The sequence below is a fragment of the Channa argus genome, chromosome 8 (assembly GCF_033026475.1).
Source record: "Channa argus isolate prfri chromosome 8, Channa argus male v1.0, whole genome shotgun sequence".
Classification (NCBI taxonomy): domain Eukaryota; kingdom Metazoa; phylum Chordata; class Actinopteri; order Anabantiformes; family Channidae; genus Channa; species Channa argus.
Window position 1 is genome coordinate 17,794,255 of NC_090204.1, and position 22,881 is coordinate 17,817,135.

General features: G+C 38.4%; 1 protein-coding gene across 2 annotated transcripts; it reads right to left on the minus strand.

The window, feature by feature from the left end:
* Positions 1–460: 460 nt before the first annotated feature.
* acsbg2 (acyl-CoA synthetase bubblegum family member 2) lies at positions 461–21,854 on the minus strand. Of its 2 annotated transcripts, none has more exons than XM_067512334.1 (15): positions 21,695–21,854; positions 12,931–13,066; positions 12,133–12,254; positions 10,248–10,519; positions 8,950–9,038; positions 7,540–7,660; positions 6,716–6,796; positions 6,481–6,630; positions 5,411–5,587; positions 5,102–5,283; positions 4,732–4,974; positions 4,404–4,621; positions 4,056–4,195; positions 3,221–3,467; positions 461–2,032 (listed from the first exon to the last, which is right to left on the minus strand). In XM_067512334.1, exons 1-15 carry the CDS (start codon positions 21,720–21,722, stop codon positions 1,914–1,916), a joined length of 2,325 nt encoding a protein of 774 aa, XP_067368435.1. In that variant the 5' UTR covers positions 21,723–21,854; the 3' UTR covers positions 461–1,913. The 2 variants fall into 2 exon arrangements, with proteins under 2 accessions (XP_067368435.1, XP_067368436.1); XM_067512335.1 differs by lacking the exon at positions 21,695–21,854 and adding an exon at positions 17,180–17,339.
* Between the last annotated feature and the right edge of the window lie 1,027 nt (positions 21,855–22,881).

Consider the following 22,881-nt stretch of genomic DNA (forward strand, 5'->3'; position numbering starts at 1 on the left):
GGCTTCCAGATAAATGTTATTGTTTTGATTTACAAGCTTTACAAATTGAATTGAAGTTTCTGTTCTATATTAATTTCACACATTTATTGGTAAAGATTTAAATCAAATCCATAATTACTGTTAAATACGATGCAACAATGTCAAAATGTCACTTGTGAGTTAAAATAGGCTCCATTTCGATTAACATTTCTACATTTCTGCTTGCACTCAAAAAAATCAAATTGAACGTATCCCGTTGAAGTAAGTCCAATTAGTACTTTTTATATATATTATTTAAATAACAATGCATTTATTAAAGTAATGTTTTGAATGTAAACCTTTTCACCATTGTTTTTTCTCATTTGTATGATTAAAGTGTGTGTAGGAACTAAAAACCCAGAATGTGTGACCTCTTCTGTACCATACGTTACAGTGTTCTTTACCTGAACACACGCTTAAAAAGAAGACAGAGCTCCAAACATCAGCTTAATTAACTTTTTTATTCCTTAATGCAGTTCAGACAGAAACAGATGTGCTTCACTTTTCTACAGCAGCAGTCATATGTATTTTCATCTTTCGACCCTGATATTAAGTTTTTTAGGATCAGGTAAATCCAGCTTTCTGTCAGGATTGTTGTGAGCTACACAAAGACCTTGAGGCTGTGTAACAGTTTCCATTTATACTAACGGACCCTGTTTTGGCCTCCATTAATTGTGTAGTTGTAAGAAGATCGAAGATGAGAGAAAAAAAAAAAAACACCCCCAGACACTGTATCACCGTCATTTCCTAATGTTTAAAAAAATCCACACATTAATTTTCTTTACCCTGGACTTCATTTACTTTGAGTACAGCCTCACCTTCATTTTAAACTGCAAATACCAATAATATACTTATATACAGTTACATTACACACATATTAATCAGCTCTTTGGAGTGCAGTAACGTCTCTTTGCCTTTGCTTCAATTTCTTTGAGGTTAAAGACGTGCAGTCGCTGTATGAAAACCTTAAGCAGTTGAGCATCTACATACATATGATGCCAAAGGCATGGCCACAGATCAACAAGGACAATGTATCTAATATCTGCCTTTTTCCATAAACCTTTAACCTAATGTATCTACGGTATCTAATGTATCTGGTTATACTTGTGATACAAAAAAATGGCATGATAGGTCTGGTCTAAAAATGAATTGAAAAAAATTGAAGACTTCTGAGAAGATATGCATAATGTACAGTAGGCAGAAGAGGTGGGAAAAAAAAAAAATCAAAATTTACCATGATCCACAAAATCACAGCTGATATACACAGAGACTTTGCTGTTACAGAAAGCAAAATATATGGCTTTATGACATAGCATAAAAAAACGCAATTTAGATGCTTAGTTGTAAATTCATGTTTACATTTGTAGAAAACCTGACACTTCAAAAATATGTACACAGATGATCTTCAGATCCAGGCTTAAAAAAAAAAAAAAAAAAAAAGTTAAAAGCTCAGTAAACATTTGATAGGATTGCGTAATTCCTTCTCTACAACTTTTCATTTGAAGCTCATTTGCCCCATGCAAACTTTGGCAAGCTGAAAATAAATAAAAAGCCAAATTGTCCCTTTACACTGTCCTATAAACTAACCTTTTATCCAGTCTTTATCAAGTATTACAGTACAATAAACAATTCCTCTATACAGCTGCCTCTGCATCCCCAATTAATATTAGTGCTCCTCCCAGTAATACAAATAAATATTTGAATTAGGCTTAGTGAAGATTTAAAATCAAAGCTTTTTTAAACAATGTCATCTTCTCAATCTGTTGTACAACACAAACAAATGTAAACAAAGACAGAACAAAACAACTTAAGGCAGTGAAAACATTTATATAACAGGACAAATGTACACAGGGAGCTGTTGGATGAATGAGGTGGAGTTTGTTAGCAGTCTGGATCTATTTTGGAGGCTGAGGGTTGTCGGGGGTTGTTGGAGTCGCCAGCTCCTTATAAAAGCTATCAATCTGCTCCTTGTACATCTTTACCACCACTGGACGCTTCAGCTTCATGGTAGGACCTGAAGAACAACAATGGATTAGTGCCTGTCAGCTTTTTGAACACTTTGCTGTGCAACATATTGTGTGTATCAGCTGCAGTTTAAACCCGTCTTCAGAGGAGAAATGTGGCACTTTTACAGCTGCACTCCACTAGGTGTCACTTGATGTAATTGTGTAGCTGCATTCACCAGTCAGCCATATAATTAGGTACATACAAATTTCAACGTTTAGGCCACGCAGTTTCAAATTAATGAGTAGAGATTGCATTTGATTTGTACAGATGTGCCTAATATTCGGCCTGATTGGTGTGAATACAGGTGGTAACTTTCATCTGTAACTTCAGAAGTAGTGTAATTAAGTCTTGTCAGCAATTGTGGCAAGTGAAGAAAAAAAAAAACAGTGTAAACCAATACATTGATACATTACTGATTCATCAGTAGGTTAGAGGAAGACATTTATGTAGTGGAATAGAGCTTCATTTTTCTTATAAGGGAAAATACATATTGTTTCTGTGGCATTTCTGAATTCTTTCCTCAAAAATAAAAGCTGAGGCTAATTTTACTGAAATTAATATGCCCAGGGAAGACCCTGAAGGAAGCTTTATCCAACTTAGCCTGAGGATAACAGCACAGCCCTGTGTCTTCTAGTTGAGCTATGAGTAAGAGCCATGATGGGAGGACACAAGAGTTCCTCTGGTGCTAACTTTGAAAAAGATAAGGGGTCGAAAGATAAGTTGTGGTCAGAAATAAGAAAAATCTATATATAGCTCAAAACTCTGCATTTATATTTTATAATACTGAGCAGTTTTTTTTCAGACCTCTAAAATGTTTGTGTAACAGAGATAAACCTTTAAACCAAGGTGTTGGGAGGTAATTAGTCCCCTGCCGCTAAATAATTAAGGAAAATCATGTCAATGACACACTTTGTAGGCTTGAGATACACTATATTGCCAAAAGTATTCGCTCACCTGCCTTTAGACGCATATGAACTTTAGTGACATCCCATTCTTAATCCATAGGGTTTAATATGACGTCGGCCCACCGTTTGCAGCTATAACAGCTTCAACTCTTCTGGGAAGGCTTTCCACGAGGTTTAGGAGTGGATGGGTGAGCGAATACTTTTGGCAATATAGTGTACATTGTGTACCATTGCAGGAACAAGGGTAACCTTTATCTGACCAGCACACTCTGCCTTCTCCTTTTACTCACCCAGCTCTCCTCCATTAATAGAGAAGTCCCGATCCAGAACGATCCACTTCTGTATGCGCTGAGCGTTGGAGGTTGCCTTCTTGTTGACTTGGTTGATTCCCTCTTGGATCGCAGCATTAATCGCCCGGTCTCCACCCCCTGCGATGTCAGAGACACGAGTGGCGTTGCTGCCCAGCTTCTTGCAGATCTCCACGGCTTCGGGCGAGAGCTCATCCTGTGGTTCACCGGACTCAGCGTTTACCTGGCACTGCAGAGAAAACACATTTGCAACACATTTAAAGTTTTCATGTATGTTTTAATGTGCAACTCCTGTAGTTTCAATTCATTTCAGTCTATTTGTTATTTCCCCTCAAAAGGGCCCCCAGATGGCAGAGTCTGAAACCAGATGACGCAAATCCACATTTAATCATTAGACACAAGACCTCAGAGATTTGGTAAACAGGTATAAAGATTGAATGATTAAACAGCTGAGAGCCACGTTAAACTTTCAGTCCCCATCCATTCACTTACTTTAACAGCCTGTTACCCTTTCTCTACATTTACATAGATTTAAAATAAACAATAAATTAATCAACAAAAATTATTAGGGACAATTTTTGCTTGAAAGAAAATGCCAAATAATTCATGGTTCCCTATTTTAAAAATGAGAATTTGTTTCTTCTCCTCATTGTAGAGACAGACAGCTGAATGCACAGCAACAGTGTCCTTCAACACTTTTACTTGCAGTGCATTTTTAACTTAAGGATCTTCCTCCTACACTATCCTGCTGTCCTCCAATGTCACATTATCACATGTCAATTTTATACAGGTCTCAGTTTCTACAGCAAGTCTGTACCTTAACCGTGAGCAGCATGGAGAGAAACTTCCTCTTGTCTCCAATCAGCATGGCGTTGCTTATTAGTGGCACAGCTTCTTTCACTGCATCCTCGATAGGAACAGGGGGGATGTTCTCTCCTCCTGCAGTGATGATCAACTCTGAAATCAAACACAGACACCAAAGCGTTAAGTGACAGACGGGGTTAAATGATGGCAGATAAAGAAAACAGTTTTTAAGATCAAACTAGATTCAGTGTCCTATAAAAGGAAAAAAGAATCCATATTTTTCAAACAGTGTAAAAGGGAAATACCAGTCCCAGATCAAGTTCTGTCTGAGAGGAATCTATAAGGGATATGGAACGAGTACCTTTAATTCGTCCGGTGATGAAGAGAAATCCGTTCTCGTCATGTTTACCCAGGTCGCCTGAGTGAAGCCATCCTTCGGCATCGAGTGCCTCTTCCGTCTTTTCGGGCATGTTGAGGTAACCCATGAAAATGTGACGACCCCAGAAGCAGATCTCACCGTTGCCCTCACTGTCAGGGTTGTGCAGTTTTGTCTTGCACCCTGGAATCTCTTTACCACAGCTGCAGGGCAGAACGTTTTTATAAATCACCATTCTCCAGCTCTCTAGTGTTTGGAATTATTAGCGCTGATTGGAAAATGCAAGGCAGGTGTGATGTGTAAAGAAACAGACCTGGTGAGCTTGAAGGCATCAGGGAGGGAGATGGTGTGGGGTCCAGTGCTCTCACTCATCCCGTACAGCTCATACAGAGGAATATCCAAGCTGAGGAAGAACTCCAGGGTGTCCTTGGTGATGGGAGCAGCACCTGTGTAGCACCTTGTGCAGCGATCCAGGCCCAGAGCTTTACGCACCTTTTTGAAAACAAGCTTTTTGGCTATGTGATAGCTGATCGGTGTATGGCCAGCTTCTCCATTTCTGACGAGACAAAGAACAGCTGAAGTGAGAGAGAGTCAGACTAACAAACATATCAGCGAAAAAGAAATCATGCCAACCAAAAGTGAATTACTCAAGCACATAAATAAATCTATCAATCATAACATACTGGTTCATCTTAGTCAGATTAGTCTGCAGACCGACATCTTTGGCCCAGGCAGCCACTTTCCTGCGTACAGTTGAAGACTTGGCTCCGACAGATTTCATCTTCTCCTGCATTTTCTCCCAGACACGTGGGACGCCCATGAAAGCTGTGGGACGCACCTCCTTCAAGGTGTTGACCAGAGAACCCTGGCAATGAAAATTAAACACCATTTAGTTTGCACACAAAACTACATGCGGTTTGCAGCTCACACGGAGCGGATTTGATCCATATGTCAGTGTACTATCACCATGTTTAAAGACAAATGTGTCTCACCTTAAGTGCGTCTGGCTGAGCAAAGTACGTCGCCCCTCCAACCCTCATCGTGACCCAGATGTCAACCATCTGAGCTGCGACGTGGCTGAGCGGCAGGTAGCTCACAACTACTTCCTGAGACTGAAGAGCATCTGTGAGGCGAACGTGACGGCCGGTGGAGAGCGCAGTCCATGTTAGCTGAGGGGAGCGAGAAATGCAGTTAGTATGATGTATTCGCGTTATTGTTAGACTCACAACGGTGAGTACAACAGTGTTTTTATGACTTCATAAGTAAATATTGGCAGAATAAATCGTGTGCTTTAAAATATATTTTTACAGATGGAGTCTGACATAAAGTTAACAAACAGTGGCAGATTGTAAGAACCAACCAGTTTAAGTTCAAGTTTAGCATTCAAAATCCTACTTATGCAAAGATACAGCACAGGGATTAGCAAGATACATATGAAGTCACAAAAGTGTGTTCAGGAAAGGTATATCCTTGTAACTGAAGTATGCATACGTAGGATTTTACTGCTGTAACAGTTGGGGTGCGGGGCATCAACCAGTAGTTTAGTCCAGTGTTTCCCAACCTGAGGGCTGGACTTCCTGTAAGGTCATAGATTAAAGGTGATGAGGTGTTGCTTTTAAAATAGTTTTGTACCTTGAATTATTACTCTGGAAGTAACTAAAGTTTTCAGGTACTTGTGAGATAAATATAGTAAACTAAATAGGTATATTTTATGTTTTATGAAATGTGGAGATTAGGAAGTGTAAGACGGAAATGCACTTGTGAGATCCAAGTACCTCGGGCATAGTACTAAAGCACGATGCCTGAGTAACGTTTTGAGTTTATTCTTTAATCCGATTACAGCTTGTTGTCATTTGAACATGTGAACTGTCTTGAAGGACTTTAACCCCGAGCACAGTGCCTAGGCTGCCAAAGAAGCACTTCAATGAGAGAATCTTATCTGGCAGCCAGCCCTGCACTTTCTCCTATTTCAAAACAGCAGTTTATTTCCACAGTGTCAGGCACCAGTCATGTGATGTTTCAGTATTTTCAGACACAAAAACACACAGCTTGTGTAACTTACATTGTCATGGCTCAGCATGACTCCTTTGGGCTGGCCCGTGGTTCCTGAGGTGTAGATGAGCGTGCAGCATTGGTTGGGCTTCTGGCTGGAGATGATTGCATCAAGGGGAGCATCCGGCTCATCATGTCCGAGCTCCATGAACTCTGCCCACTGCAATACACAAAGAAAATCACTTATTATGACGAACATGATGGAATGAAAAGTTTTTTTTTCCCCATTACCAGTGTTTACTTACAGTGTAGAGATTTGGTCTTTTCTCTTTTAGTGCATCTTTGTATTGGATAATGGCTTTTAAGTGTGGAAGCTTGTCTTCAACCTGTGAGCAAAAAGAATACAATTTAATGAGTACACACACTACAAGAAATACATATTTGTACTGTGTAGTTGTGGTCCAAATGTTCGCTGCCAACTAACTCTAAGCAGGTGTTTGTAGGGTGCAATAAAAAAACGTTACAGTAAAATAAATATCAATTCTGTCTGCAGACTAAACCCCCCTTTGTATTTGTATGGGCTGTAGATATAGTCCCAAAAAGGAAAGAAAATGGAGGAGTTTCTTATAAATGGAAAAAATAAAACTAATTTAACTAGTTTTTTGCATTTATTTGGAAGTTGCAGTTTGATTAATTTCAAATGGAACAAGTAATGTCTGATTTCCTGTTAGTAATAACTGTTATATGTGCTGACTTCCTGCATATTAATACCAGAAGAAAAAACGGTATACTAAGCTGTTTACCATGTAATATGTACTGCATTCAAATAGTATGTAGCATGAATTTGAAACACAGCATCAGTCACTTTCACATAAGACAGATTTCCTACATGATACTGGATGAGCAGTATGTACATCCACAGAGATTTAAAGGATTACACGCTGGCAATAAGAGGGAGAAAAATACAAATGTTGCTTCAACTTGTAACATATTTAATGTTTGTCTGACTTTCTGATCCTGATCAGAATAGAGCAATAAAGACTTGTATTTGTTTTTATCATCAATGTATAGATGTCAATAGTATTTACACGCACGTATTAGAAATGTTTGCAACCCATTCCGATTTTACCTGAAGGATTTTCTGCAGCTGTTTGTGATTCTCCACCACAATGATATTGGCCTTGCAGTTTTCTGCTACATACTGACAGGCCTCAGGAGAGTTGGTGGTGTAGATGCCCACAGCAAAGCCACTGTAACAGACAAAGGACAGTCAGACCTAACAGTTCCTCTTTCACATTTACAGATAATGCCAATAATTCAGCTGAAGCTCTCCCCTTCTTGCTGTTCTTGGAGGTGAATAGCAAAAGTCCATGGAAGTCCATGGTTTAATATATTGAACAGTGAGACTTTATGTCCACAACCATCTTTAAACGTGCACGCAACTTTGATCGGGCTGCTATTCATCTGTGCCGTTTAGTTTTTTCCCTAGTGGAGGCGTTTTGCTGCTTCAATCTAGCCCAATAACCCGGAGACTTTTAAAGGCCAAAACTTTTTATATTCTCTCCTTAATATTTGTCATATTATTTTGGTCTATTGCCTTTTGGCAACTGGAAAATAGGAACTATGTGATCTTGAAGAAATGTATCATTTGAATACTTTGCATCTAATTGTAATGCAAAATGAGAAAAGCCAGTTTTGATTAAGTCTTTTTGGTTTGGTTTCGTTTGGTGTTTTGTTCTCTCTCTGCAAATGTGACTGTCAGGACCAGTTTAACAAGTTGACATTCTTACTGGCGACTAGATAGCACTGTAGGTGTGTGGGAATCTGGGGAATCCACATACAGTATAAGCAGATTTCCCACAGTGTACTTTTGCATTCAACCTTTAAAAATCCAGCAAACAAAAAATCAAGACACCATGATTAGAGCTTAAAAAACCAAAACAAACAAAAAAAAGTCAGATGCTTTGTGATGTAACCAGTTGATCTGCAGCAAATCTTGACAAATCAGTGGGACGGGTTTTTAATTTGCTGCATGGGTTTGTCAGATGCAACTACAAATCCTGTACATTTTATACAAGTGAATTTGTTTTTTTACCCAAGGTCCAAGAAAAATTGCAAAGTACAGGTGAAAAATCCTTTTTTTGGTGATCAGTTTGGAGAATACTGTATTGTATTGGATAGCTTTAATTTTAATAAGCTTGTCTAACTTCTCTCTCTCTGTCTTGTGGTCTTTATTAACATCCAAAACAGCCTCTGTTATAACAGTTTTAACTTTTTTTGTGAAATGTGCAACCTTATAATCACACATAAATAATAATCAAATCTCACAAACATGCACTTTCAAATAAACAGGCGGTGTTCAGTCTGAAATGGCTAATTTATATAATTCAACTCACAAAGAAATCTCGGAGATGGAAAGAGAAGTTTAGGATAAAAATTTAAAAAATGCATAGGACCCTCTCTCAGGCTGGTGCCAAAACACTGAACACGCCACTGAAAGTTGCATTAACGCAAATTTAGAGACGAAGCTGAAACTCACCCTGCCAAAATGGCTCCAATGTCTGCAATGAACCACTCTGCGGAGTTGAAGCCCAGGATGCCGACTCCATGGTAGCGCTGCAAACCAAGCTTTTGAAACGATAAAACACAACTTAATTGTTGAATAAGCTTAGAAATAAAGAAAAAACACATTCTGCAAATCCAGTTTACATTTATAATTTAGAAAGGACCATATGTGTCAACAGGACTTCCGAAAAATCCAATGTAAATATTTCTGTTGCCAGTTAAAGCACAAAAAACATTTTATAAATGTTATAAGTCAGTCCAACAACATATTGGTGTAAAATAATGTTTGTATATACTCTTTTCAAATAGTCTTTTCAGTAGCTGATCTGCTGATCTACTACAGAGTGATCGGATGTCAGGGTTGTGTGACTGTCACAGCAGCCGCATAAGCAAATTTACAGGCCAACATTCACGAGACAGAAAACTACAAACTTTGGTTTGCTTTGTAAATAACTTATGAAATAATATCTGTAGGTGGATTATAACACCATCTGAAGCTCAGCTCCCGCAGATGGAAACGTCACTGTCATAAATTATTGTTGAATTGAACTACTGAGAGTGTGGAAACTCAAACAACTTTACCGACACTATGTGTACTGAACTTTTGGTCTACAGCAAGGTCTCAAGTTAACGTCCAAGCTTCTGAATTTGAAGAGGGTGTTAAGTTCGGTGAACCGTACCAAGAGACGTGTGTGAGCATGTCTTAAGGTGTGTACACAAGCCCTGCTCAGTCTCCATGCTGACCTACTGTCTCAAGCTTCACAGAAACAAAAACATGCTCTCTCATGTATGAACAGCTGACGTCCCTCCCTCAGTTTGTGGTTGACATTTCAAACTAGCTCCTCCAAGCTACAAAGTATATTGTGTAGACAGACTTGGCATATAATCAAATGCACTAAGAAAAGACTTTATAATAATGCCAACAAAAGTCCATTGTTTCTGTCAAACAGAAACCTTTACATACTGAACGAGAGCTGTTGTTGGGGGTGGATAGAAACAAACATTATTTTTAATTATAATGATCATAATTGAGAAGTTTCATACATTCTAATTAAAGACTACTGTGGAGATTTAATCTGAAAGAAACACTGTCCGTTTTCTAGCAATCAGGTGTGTGTTAAATATAATCCTGTGTGTTACGAAGAAAACTAAACATATCCATAACAGTGACATGAAAAAGAAAATTACGAAATAGCAAGAGAAGACATGGGATCTTGTCATATGACCACTTTTAATACTAGATTGCTTAATAGTGCAGGAATAAGAAATTACCTTAAGGAAACTTTTGGCAGCGTTGCGACATGCCTGGTAGTAATCTTTGTAGGTCAGGGTCTTCTGTTGCTCGCCCTCTTTCCAGCCCAAAGCTGTACAGTCGCCAAAGCGCTCCACAGCTGACCTGAACATATCGTTTACAGTCAAAGGGGTCTCTGCCAACAGGCCAGAGCTCTCCATCCTCAGCTTCACCTCGGCGTCGCCCTGCGACGTCCACAGCCCGGGCTGCGCTGCTGATGGCACAGACAGGGAACTTGGGCGCTGGGCACTCACTGGACGAGGAGACACAAAGAAAGAGGAGTTTAGAGAAATGAACAGAGGCTTGTCACTGGCTTCATTCATATAATACCCTGTATTTTTGGCATTAGTGGAGATAACATTCACCCTCTGGCAGTATATTAGAGCTACAAACAAGCATGGAGCACTGAACAAATGAAGAAGCCTAAACTAAGCCCCTGGCAACAGTCTCCAGCTCAGTTAAACAGGATACACAAATAGTGATGTCCAAAGAAACAACAGTAAGCCATCACTTCAGGCTGGCAAGAAGGATTTTTATTTGAAGCAGCCAAATCAATATTAGCTCATCAGTATAGAAACACTACGGGCTATTGAACTGTTTCATACAGGAAGTGCTGTGCTGTGCTACATGTGCTGTTTATTCAGTTTTTAGTATTTTAGTATTACTATATTTGAAAATTCCATACATTTTCAGCCAGCTGTTTTAAAGCTGTTTTAAATTGTTGTTAAAATTCTGACCGCTGACAGTTCTTCAGTTGTAACATTGCACACACCAAGGGTTACTTGAATATGCTTATATGGTTATAAACAAAACCTCCTTGAAATAAAAAACAAATGAAGAAAGTAAAAGAAAGTAAAAGTACAACCTTAACTGTCCAGTTTATTAGTGAACAGACTAATTTGCTAAAACACTCACTGTTTTCGCTTTCATTGCTCTACCTTTTGGTTTTACTTTAAATAGTTTGGTTTAAACTGTTAGTTTGCTTGCAGCAAGGCTTATTCTTCTTCCTCTTGTCTTATTGCATCACTTTTTTAAGAGCTCAGCAATTATGTTGACTACAAAATAAACACAAGCCTTAGAACCAATGAGCAGATCTACATAAATAAAGGTTGTTGATAAATATTAAGAGGAAATCACATTTTTCATGTCATTATAATTATAAAGATGTGTCATTGACCCCAAGTCAAGCAGGATGTTTACACCATAAACTGGATAGAGGAACTGAATGATAGTGGATTTATGACTGGTTATTAGTACAGGGAGCAGTTCAATGGGCGAGATGGTTAAAAAATAAATGAAGAAATAAATAAAACTGAAGAATACATTTTACTCCATAAATGAACACTGGAAAAACTCAAACCATTGTTTTATTGTATATTCCTATAAACTTTAACTCCTATGAAACTAATTTACCAGATTTATATGATATTTATGAAAGTTCCTGTATTGGCCTTTATCATAGACTAAGATAAGGTTTCATAACAGTAATGAACGTCATAGGGTAAAAAGTACGTGTAGCAGCATTTTCCTGTAGTGACTGAAGCTGGAAGGAACGTCAAAGTGGAACTTATAGGCAGGAAAAGGGAAATTGGGTTTGTTCTGCAAAAGAATGTGGAGTTCAGTCGCTTCTGTTTGGTCAGCTTCCTTAGGAAACTGGTTCAGAGATAAAAACACATTCGCTAATGCTTTGGCTTCAGTGAGTGGATCCAATAAAACAGTGTGAGTAAGAGTCTAACTGTGTCTGTATTGCTCAAATTTCTTTATTACATAAAAGGTTTTTTAATCCAGCCGCACCACCTTCACAAATGTTGAGCAATAGGGAGGATAGAGAAAGAGTAAACACACAAACTTCCCTTCGGCCCTCACCTCTTTGTGTGTTTGAGGTCTGTTCAGGAGGGACCTCAGCAGTGTTGGTGCTGGGGGGGACTTCATTACTGGCACAGAGCTCTTCTTCCCTTTCCCCTGTGGACTCTTCCTCTGAAGACTCGCTAAAGAGAAGGAAAGAAAAAAATGTAAACAAATAAATGAACAAAAAAACATTGAACTTTACACAGGCGGCTGAATCTTCAAAGTGACTGGTCACTGCCATTTCTTTGGGGATGAGCAGAGGCCAAAACTTGATCCTGGACCAAGGCATTAGTCAAAAGCCAAAACTGTAGCAATGTTAATCTAAACAATGTTAATCTCACTATCATGACAGCAAATACGACATCCTTATCTCAACTGTTGCTATTATAAACACTTATAACACAGTTATTATTGCACTGAATTAAAGTTTTAAGAACAAAGCAAAAGTGAAACATAATGATTACTCCAACAGAATTGTAACAGACTGCAAAGGACTGATAATAACTAACATTTTGTGAAATACTACCAAGCACCAAAGCTCCATTCTGGGTGGTAAGTTTAGCTACCACCAGCATCTCGTAATTTAAACAAAACACCAATATTTAAATCTTAGTGAAAGACAATAATGCTGCAGTGTTGTGTATGAAAAGATCTACCTGGATCTCTTGAACCTTTTGATTCTTTTAAACAAACCAAAAAACCCACTTTACCTCAACAGCGGTTACATGCTGTATGTTAATTTTAAACTATAATATGGTTTTGTGTAATCTGGAGACAGTGGTGGTGAGGCGTTTGGATGCATTTGGGGAGACATACTTAGCTACATCCACGATGGCGTCATCAAGGGAAGCTGCACTGTTTCCTGCACCACAGGATGACTCCAGGATACTGCTGGCTCTGGGAGGCTCCATCACCTCAGATCCAGAAATGGTGGTGGACTCGCACACATTCACTGAAAGACAGGTGTCACGGTGCTTGTTAGGGCTATCGCATGAGAATATCTACAACAAGGAAAGTGTTAGAGTGACAGAATTAGACACAACCCACATCTCAATATTGTATCAAGTATATTATTTTGAGGCCAAAGAAAATGTCCTCATGTACTGAACCTGGATGTTAACATTAACAGTATCCAGTACAGTATGTGAATGCTTCAACGCTGAAAGGATTTTTCCAAGCAAAGCTGACCAGTTTTTGCTGTTATACTGTAGCTGAAAGTTTAGCTTTTGATCAAATAGTTGGCTTCCTTTTATACTGGCAAACTTCAAAGCTAGTTAGCCACAAAAACTTCAAAAGGCAAAATCTTCAAAATTATGTGATTCACTGATTATGTCACTGACGACGTCATAGAGTTTTAAAGGTATAGAAGTATTAAAAGCTTAAAAAGTATAAAAAATATGAAAAAGCCGTGTTCAAGCAATAATGTCCCTTATAAGCTGAATGTTTGGAAGTTTAAATGATGGTTCAATCTAAAAGTATGCCGAAGTAGTTGGAAGTCAGAATAATAATAATAATAATAATAATAATAAAGACTAGAATATTGTGAATAGTAGATTATTATTGTGAATGCTCCAGCATTTACAGTAGACATCTGATGCTAGTTTGGGGATTGGCCAGTCAGGGGTTGTATTCTGACTGGGACTAAAGATGAGAGTGTAATTTTGAATCTCCTAAACTGTACCCACCCAAACTTCAAAAAACCCTATCTGCAAGCATAAATTTAGTGTATGGTTGCCTTTTCCACGTAAGCAAAACAAGGGTAGTGTTTAAGGCTGATTTAACTTAAAAAATAAATAAATAAATGGACTGCTCCCCTGGTCTTATGATTGTGAGACCTTAAGTAACACTAACATGTGACAGCCAGTGGATTGTAGTACTCAAGACTCACATGTAAGTGTTATTGGCTTAAGGTCATCGGGTCACAGAACTTTACCGTATGTATTTTGGGCTGAGGTTTTACATCTATCTATGTTTCTGGTACATGTGCAGGTATTACTGTGAAGTCAGTTATTTACAGTGCCTACAAAAAAGATTTAAAAAAAATCATGCCAGTGGAAGTTTTCACTTTTTTTATGAACTGTTAAACAAATATTGTCCTTACCTGAGCTACAACTGCTATGTTGACAAAATCAGGTTGCAAGGCAGCAGTGTGATCAAGTGTAGATAGAGCAAAACTTGGTTACGAATTAAAATGTCGAGATGCTCAAGGATGGAGAAAGCCAAGCGGGATAGTGTTCAACCAATCATCCTGCATCATTTACAATATATTTAAAGATGACCTGGAACCACATCAAAGCCTCTAAAAACAATAAAACCCCCACTATTTGACTACCATCAAACCCATGCTTCCATTACACCCATCTCACATTCAAGCAGCTGTTGTTGCTGCACTCATCTCTTTGGTAAATCATAGGTCTGAACTGTTAGTTTAAATGGGCTGAAAACACATACCAGTGGCTTCATCTCCCATTGTGGCAGTGGGCCTATTGTGACTCGCCTGTCAGGGACAGTTGGTCTTGAACAAGTGGAAAAGATTTTGCATGTAGAGTTTGACCCATATTGGACAACCAATGTGAATTCCATGTGTGAACTGTATTTAAAATAGTAAGTAGAAAACATCCCCAGCTGTGCGGTGCCGGTCCATTGGGGAGTGTTGCGTCAGGAATGGCATCCGGCGTAAAAACTGCCAAATCAACATGCGGATAATGAAGTGCTGTGGCGACCCTGAACTCACAGGATATGCCAAAAGGACAAAAAAACAGCAAGCCTTAAATTGTGGACATCCTAGGGAATCACCATTCACCACACCTTCACCAAGTGGACATAAGCGGACACTTACCATCACTGCTATATAAGAAAAATCCATTCTACTCTGATTTTGCAATGAGCAACCAGCTGAGCCAGAGAAGACATAATCTCGTTATTGATTCCTTAGGAGGCCTGAAGGTCTTCGGGCCAAGGAGACAAATGTAACAGGGTGATCTCAGCACTTTTTTTGGTCTGTTCCTTTCACTGCAGCTGCTGTTGGATGTGGGATTTTGAGCCTTGATAATGTGGTGTGAGTTAAGGGTGGAGGCACACAAGTGGGCGAAGAACTGGAGTATGATAGGGTAGAGATTAAAAAAACATTTCCTCCTATATTTCCTTAGGTAGTATCATCATTTTAGTCTGTAGATTGGGGAGGGGCATGAATCTTATAAAAAGGTTCAGTCACTCACAGCCTGGAGCAAATATAGCCATTAACATTAAAAGAAAGAATCCCAAGGCTATTTCTTGCTTGGCCCTCTTGTTGCTCCTTCCTTCCTTCAAACACTTCTTGATGAGCTATTGCCACATGAGCTGATCACGTTAGCATTGCAAATAAAATGCTTGTGAGCCACGTCTCAGGTTCAGTTTTGGTGTGCGGCTAACCCCCTGCCAATTGTCACGCGGTGACAAGCGCCTTACCACATCATCACTGGCCATTGAGTGTTGCTTTGTTATTCATCCAGTATCTGCCACATAATATTGCCTGCTTGTTGTGGGCAACTTTCATTTTCAGATTTGACAACGTCCATTTGCCCTCATGCTGTGTGTTTGGGGTTTTTTATGGGTTTCCCCTCCCTTTTATTTTTATTTTTTCCACATAACAAATTTGTTTTTTTGTCTATAGAAAGTGTCAAAATATTAGAAAGTCGTCATTGCAGTTTCCCAGAACCCAAACGTTCTTCACATTGTTGCTTGAAAAATATTTAAAATATCCTCAAAACAGCTGCAAAAGTATGTTGACTAATAGACATTTTTTTGTGGAGCCATATCTGTGAATTAAATATTCCTTTTAGCCCAGAAAGGCAGGGCCCATTGTTTTGCATCCTTTCTTGCCTGCCTTCATAAAATTTCCTTGTCATTGACAAGCACAAGAAATGCTCAGGATGTATTTTATCCCAGACGTAGTACAGCACAAACTGACATCGGTATTCCATTCATGCAATCAGGAGAGGATTATGACTCCAGCTCCATGGAACAGCTGATTCAGTAAAGACAACCACACCAACATGTTTCATCATTAGTTAATATGAATGAAGGCAAATGTACCTCATACATACAGAAACCACAGAATGATTACAACCCATCCCCAAGCAAACAAGAGGCTCTCCCAACACAATACCAGCATGTCTGTAAACTTCTGTTAGGCTAATCCTGGGTCAAACCGACTAGACAAACCCCCACCCCTCCCTTCAACTTTGTCCCACTGTTTTCATTTAAAGTCTCTTTCTAAAAAAAAAAGAGCCAGCTCCACGGTCTGAAAGCTAAACTGTATTTATTCTAATCAATGCTCTGTACGAACGTCATCCTCCGCCAGCTGCTGCCTCCCAACAGCCCCCAGTGGAACACTTATACCGGGCGTAAGCTTCAGCATCCTCGCTTTACAGCTGCCATGGCAGAACTAACATTATTGTTTCAATTATAAACATTTGTAAGACAATGCAGACATTTAAAGGACGCCTTTAATGATACTGTTTTAAAGCTAAAAGCAGAAATATTTTAATATAGGGACATCAGCAGGAAGGTTAAAAGCATTAATGTACATTTACACCCTAAAGTCTTCGAAAGCAAGTTGAAAATTGGTGAAGTTGCCCTTTAAAAACATGAATCAAGGCCCTTTAATATTAGATGTTAAATTTCCACATATCTGATGGCTTGGTTACACCCTTCTGCAAGGAACCAGCTCTCCACATGTGATGTGAATCTTTCTCTTCAAATGAGCAAAAACTACATCACAGCAGTTATTATCACGCTGGATGAGCTGAAATGAGCCTAGATGAATGTAATAACTGTAAATAAGCAAAAGGAAATGGATAAGCCAAATGATAACCTGGGAGATGGCACCGTGGCATTAACCCTGAGGAAAATACTCATATTTATTCATATGAAATCATATTATAATAGATAAGGCGTGCACACAAGTAAGCAAGTGGTTTTACTCAGATATCGTTATCAACCGGTTTCTGATCCATCCATGTGAAAGCCAGAGTTCAAGTTAAAAGGAGCAAATTTTAAATGTACACTGAGCTCAAATACTCACATCGCATTGCTGGGAAATAAATATTTTCCTGGTTATTATCACAGATTTGGTCCGCTTTTCCTCTTCACTTGCTGTAAACGTGGCTACAGTTTATGCTTAACACACAATTGCACCAAGCCCTGACTCAGTCTTCTGTCTCAATCCTATCATTCATTTTCAAACATACCAGCCCGGCTCACTTAGTCCCTCCCCTTCAAACACCACACCCAGACTTCCTTTTGACACCGACCTCCCCCAAACTATGCAAACCAATCCGATTGGCTTACACTTCTCACACCACAAGACCCATTTCCCATATAAGGGAACGCAAGCCAAATGAATATGGTGGGGAAGTGGCTCTGAGGAGGATGCATACACACACTCAAACTTGACAGATGATGCAGGCATAGCAACCCATCCCCCACAGTGTCACGCGTTGCAGATATGCCGGCTGAGGTTACTATCGGACAAACTGTATGCAAACATTTCTGAGCCCAGATGAAAAGTGCAGATGTGCTGGTTTGGCTTTCTGACTTTCCACTTACTGAAATGCACTTTGCAAAGACCCTGTGACCTACATTGTTAAAATATTACACACTGTTCTTGCTTCACCTCACAATCTTGCTTCAAATTTTTGACACTGAGGCAGAAATTAACGATTTTCGTCATTCATCACTGAATCATCTGCAGATGATTTATATAATTAACCAACTCATTATGTTTGTAAAAGTTCTCCATCTCAGTGACATTACAGAAACACCTTGTGTTAGTCAATCCATTTTTTTTTCAAAGCTGAAAAATACATAGATTATTATCATAATAATTTCTGATTAATTTTCAGTAAACTATTAGATTAATCACTTGCTGGTAATGATTACAAAGTGCCCAAAAACAGTAAAAGATCTCTGGCTTGTTTAGAGTCCAAGGATATGTCCCCTACTTTTTTGTCCAAATTACAATATTTTTTTAGGTCCTTTCGACATATCGCATGAGTTCAGGGTCGCCACAGCGGATCATTGTCCGCATTTGGATTTGGCCCATTTTTTTTTTTTTTTTACGCCAGATGCCCTTCCTGATGCAACCCTCACTAACTTCTACCAGGCACTTGGACCGGCACTGCACAGCTGGGGACGGAATAAGCTGCAATGATAGTAAAAAAAATAACTCAAATAATTATTAAATTAGTTGATAATACATTTTCGGCTGAAGGGCCGATTGATTAACTGAATAATCACTGTAGCTCTACAAACCATTTCAAAATCAGAGAACTACATTTAGAAAAATTCAATACAAATGTGACAGGACACATTGGAGATAAATCTTTTTCTTTATCTTTACATTTTTTTTTTGTGATGATTTGACAGCTACTTTTAAAAACACCCTCTTAATAGTACTAACATACTGGGCAGACAAAGCTGTCAACCGAGTAACAAAGTCCAACAGGACAATCCTGTACTTCTGGTTCATCTGAGCTTTGTCTTAATTTGCAATTTACTGAAACCGATGCCACAGCTCAAGAAAGAAAGTATAGGAAGAGAAACAGGACTTAAACATAGCCAATAAAAGCTTGATTTTGGCTAATAATGATATTTGTGTACAGCTCTGAATCATGTGAAAACTGACAAAAAGGTATTCACTATGGAACATACTTTAAAGACATTTGTCACTTATAAATTAAAAATCTTAGCAAATACTTGACTGTATAGGTAAAGCTAGACCAAGGGAATTCCCTTTACAATATCTCCTCCACAGTTAAATAGGTCAAGAAGTTCCACAGTTCAATAGGTCAAGAAGTTCAAGTAGAAAAGGGGGAAAGCAAAGAAATTTCCACACTGAAAATGAAGCTGACTATCTGCTGTACTTTTACCAAAACAAAAAAGCAAACAATTACAATCAATATATAATTAGACACATCAAAAATCTGAGGAAATACACATTTATAAACATATCAGGTAAACAGTTGTCTATATGTCAGCCATTTTTATGGCTGTTATTACATGTGATTAGATTTCTATTTTTATTGGCTTACTTTTTATGCTCAGTCTTTAAATAGCTCACATGTTTACTAAGCTCACGTGACTTCACAAAAAGTTTGCCATCACTGCTGGTGTAGAAAGATCAGCATCAGCCAATTGGCAAAAGAGACGACAGCACAGAGCCACCACACCACACCGTCTCATAACAACCAATGGGGTTAGCTGATCGGGTTTACCCATGCGCACAAGCTGAAGTACTGCAGGATGTGTTTAGTGCTGATGCCACCTGGCACAGAGGTTACTGCCAGTCAATGTCCCCCTCTGAACCCCAAGCTCTGCTGAGGTGGGGCTATACAGCAGTGACTCTAACCAGACATGGATGTTCAGTGGTAAAATTTTTAGATTTACATGCAACATACCAAAAAGTAAACATTTCACAGAGAAATATGTAAGAATAGTTACTCGGGTAATATTTTTTATCAGTAGTATCCACAAAGATAAATCTGTTCTGGTATTGTTTTAAATTTACTGTTTAAAGTCTACATTCCACAATTAAGCTGATAACAAAGTAGTTCCACACAAAATGTTGGGATGATAACCAATAAAGTCCACAAACACATTCCACAAAATAATTCCACAGAAAACAGTAAGAAACTCTGTACCTCCACGGCTAAGCACTCAACTTTCCCCTACTATCTTGTTGAGCTCCCCCACTACCTGGTAGCTCCAGGAGCCTTACCTTTAAACTTCAATAGCTGTAAACAAGACATTTCAACTGAGGCAAATGACGTCAAAGGCAGTTTTGTGACGTCATTGATGAGATCATCTGTACACATTCATAATTAATTACCCATCCTTTCAAGACACAGTGGCCACAGAACAAACCGAATAGGACAAACTCCTGTTGGCTCATGCATCGGCCAAGTGTGTAAAAATCCGCTCAATTTCTGTGCACGTTCAGACAGGAGGCATCACATAATATAAAGTTTATAGTTTGGGAAGCACGGATTTTGTTCACAGCACATGGAAGCTATGCAACTAATAAAGAAGGATCTATCACTCAAGTAGCAGTTGAATGATAGAAACCATCAACATGCACGCTTTTATTCCTTCATACGATTTGGCACATAGTAGCATGTTGCACGCACAAGTTCACGTGCATCATATAGACTTTGCTCTAGGGGGCTCAAAGGATATAGTCCAGATAATCAGCAGCTTTTCACTCTAACATTTTTGTTCTCACATACACCCCCTCCGGACAAAGTCAGGATAATTTCAGAATTCCAGTGCATGTCTGAAAGGGGCTTTAGTATATATGCATATATAGTACAATATATAGCCAGGACCATGTACTTACATATGTAAAGTTTGTAAAGATTGTAAAGTTTACAGTTTAGTGTTAAATCCTCTGTGTCAGTCCAGCTCTGGTAAGAGTTTTTGGACTAAACTTAAGTGCTACCCCAGTTTACACTATGATAAGTTTTATACTATGAGTATATTAACAGTAACAGTGTCATTTGTGTTTGACACTATACAATATCAGTGTTAAATGTTTAAAATGTCATAAAAGAGGTTTTACCACAGTCACACAAAATGGTGTGGATAAAATTACGAAGCTTTTTGAGATGAGGCGGAGGTGGGCAGAGTTTTCCAGAGTACTTTTAAGAGTGAATATTTGTGAGTGAATATCTTACACAAGAATTGTTCATCTGCTTTGACACTGTGCATTTTACACTGGTGGATGCAACTCTAGATATTCTCACCAACACTGGGGGTGAGTTTGGTGTTTTCTCCTTCACTTTGATTTTTACCTCACTTGTAAATCACTGTGGATAAATGCATCTGCCAAATGACTAAATGTACATGTAATGTTTACTGTATGTAAAGCTTTTTTTAAAATTTGCTCTTAGATTTATTCAAACACTGCAGAATCAATAAAGTTGTATCATAAAAAAATGTAAATCATCTTATTAATTCAAACTCAAAGACAGATAAAGCTATCAGATAAAGGACAGAGAAGGGGAAAATCAGTGTGAAATACAGTTCAATTACCTCGAAGTTGTTCTTCAGTACCTAATTTATGCACTAAATCCATAAATACCACGTTTACATAAAAACGTTTACTACTAATTACTACCTGAACTGCAAACCTTAAACCGATTTTTGTTACTCAAAACTACAAATCCTAGATCTCAGGCTCATGGGAAATGTAGTCCGCTAACAGGCAATTGGCGTCACTAGTGAAGCTTTCCACAAGCTGAATATGCTTCCTGGTAATAAAACTCATATCAAAATAACTAGTCAATAACTCAACCAATGGTCGAAACGCTAAAAAGGAACAGCCTTTAAAACTCCTTAGTCCTCCCTGTTGTATTCATTGAAAACGTCTTCTTGGTCCGTTTCCATGTAGTTTAGCTTTAAAAGAACAGTAATTAGTCTCATTCTCAGTCAGGTACACAAACTCCGTAATATTACTCCAGACTGATTTTATAAACCATTTACCTAAATGAGCAGCACACAGCAACAATCAATCAACTTTAAGGCAGCGACTGTTACTTACCTCCAGAAGGGTCTTTGCTTTTTACCATAACTGTTCTGCATGTGTGTTAACCAAAGACTGAGAGTTAACCTGTGAGCACTCCTTTACTGGCTGAGAGTCAAATTCAATGCGAGTTTAAGCTGAAGAGCAACTCTGTTACACAATTGTCCTGACTTAGATTTGCCCTGCGAGCAAAATAACGAGCGCATTTCCTTATTTCCCAGAGCCCAAGATGAGGTCAACAAATTTTCGAAATCCAACCAAAATGTACTTTTCTTAAAGAAAGTCGAGGACAAACGGAAATATTTCACATTTGAAATGTTTTTTTTTTTTTTGTGGCCTTTTCGTTTGGGTTGATAAATTATAAATTGATTAACAGAATAATGTGTGATTGTTTCTGCCCAGACGTTGTACTCACTAGCCCTTTCTAGAAAGGAAAATAATAAATGTACACACATTCGCAATCCAAAACTTAATTTTGTGTTTCTGCAAAGCCACAATTTCCCTAAAAATATTAAACTACTATACATCCAATAGTCCATATACCATAAGTGTATGTAGAAAGCTCCTTTGGCAAGTTATTTTTAAGGCAATGGTGGGCATTTTTATACAGATTGACCGATTATTACCAACATGTTAAAGTATTTGCAGGTTCAGTTGGTTGGCCATGAAAGCACATAAAGCAGTTGTCTTTCATTCATCACCAAGACAACATAAAGTAACCCATTCAACTGAAACCGTGCACAGGTTGTGTCACAGTACAGACGCATACTGCCACCATGTGCTGAAAACGTGAAAAACAGGAAGTTAAAACTGCTTGTGCTTCTGATATAGAAATGGGAAAACAAGAGAAAAACATCTAATGTTTAATTGTTTGCTTTTTTGAAGCTTCGAAACAGTCATAAGCATAAAATGCATTAACCTAGATTTTACATAGAGGATAGATGCCTGACCAATTTATCATTAAAATTGTTTTAATTTGAGTCTTAAAGTATGATCCATTAAGAGTTGAGCGGGATTTTCATATTTTGACACAATATTTGAAAATACGAAAAAAATTCTCTCACTAGTTAGGAAGGATTAACTATTCCAAGTGGATGACCATCCTGGGAGAAACCATCAACTCACTGAGCACTTCAGAAGCCAGATTTCTTAGTGTTTCTTAGTGTTACAGTATATGTAGGTATTTTATTTTGTCGTTATTTGTT

Bases quoted from the DNA above. Each gene is read 5' to 3' on its own strand.
- acsbg2 (XM_067512334.1), bottom strand. From the start codon at position 21,722: ATGGTAAAAAGCAAAGACCCTTCTGGAG. The intron at 9,039-10,247 runs GTAATTTCTTAT...TCGTTTCAAAAG, and splicing joins CTGCCAAAAGTTTCCTTAAG to CTTGGTTTGCAGCGCTACCA. The intron at 7,661-8,949 runs GTGAGTTTCAGC...TGTCTGTTACAG, and splicing joins ATTGGAGCCATTTTGGCAGG to TGGCTTTGCTGTGGGCATCT.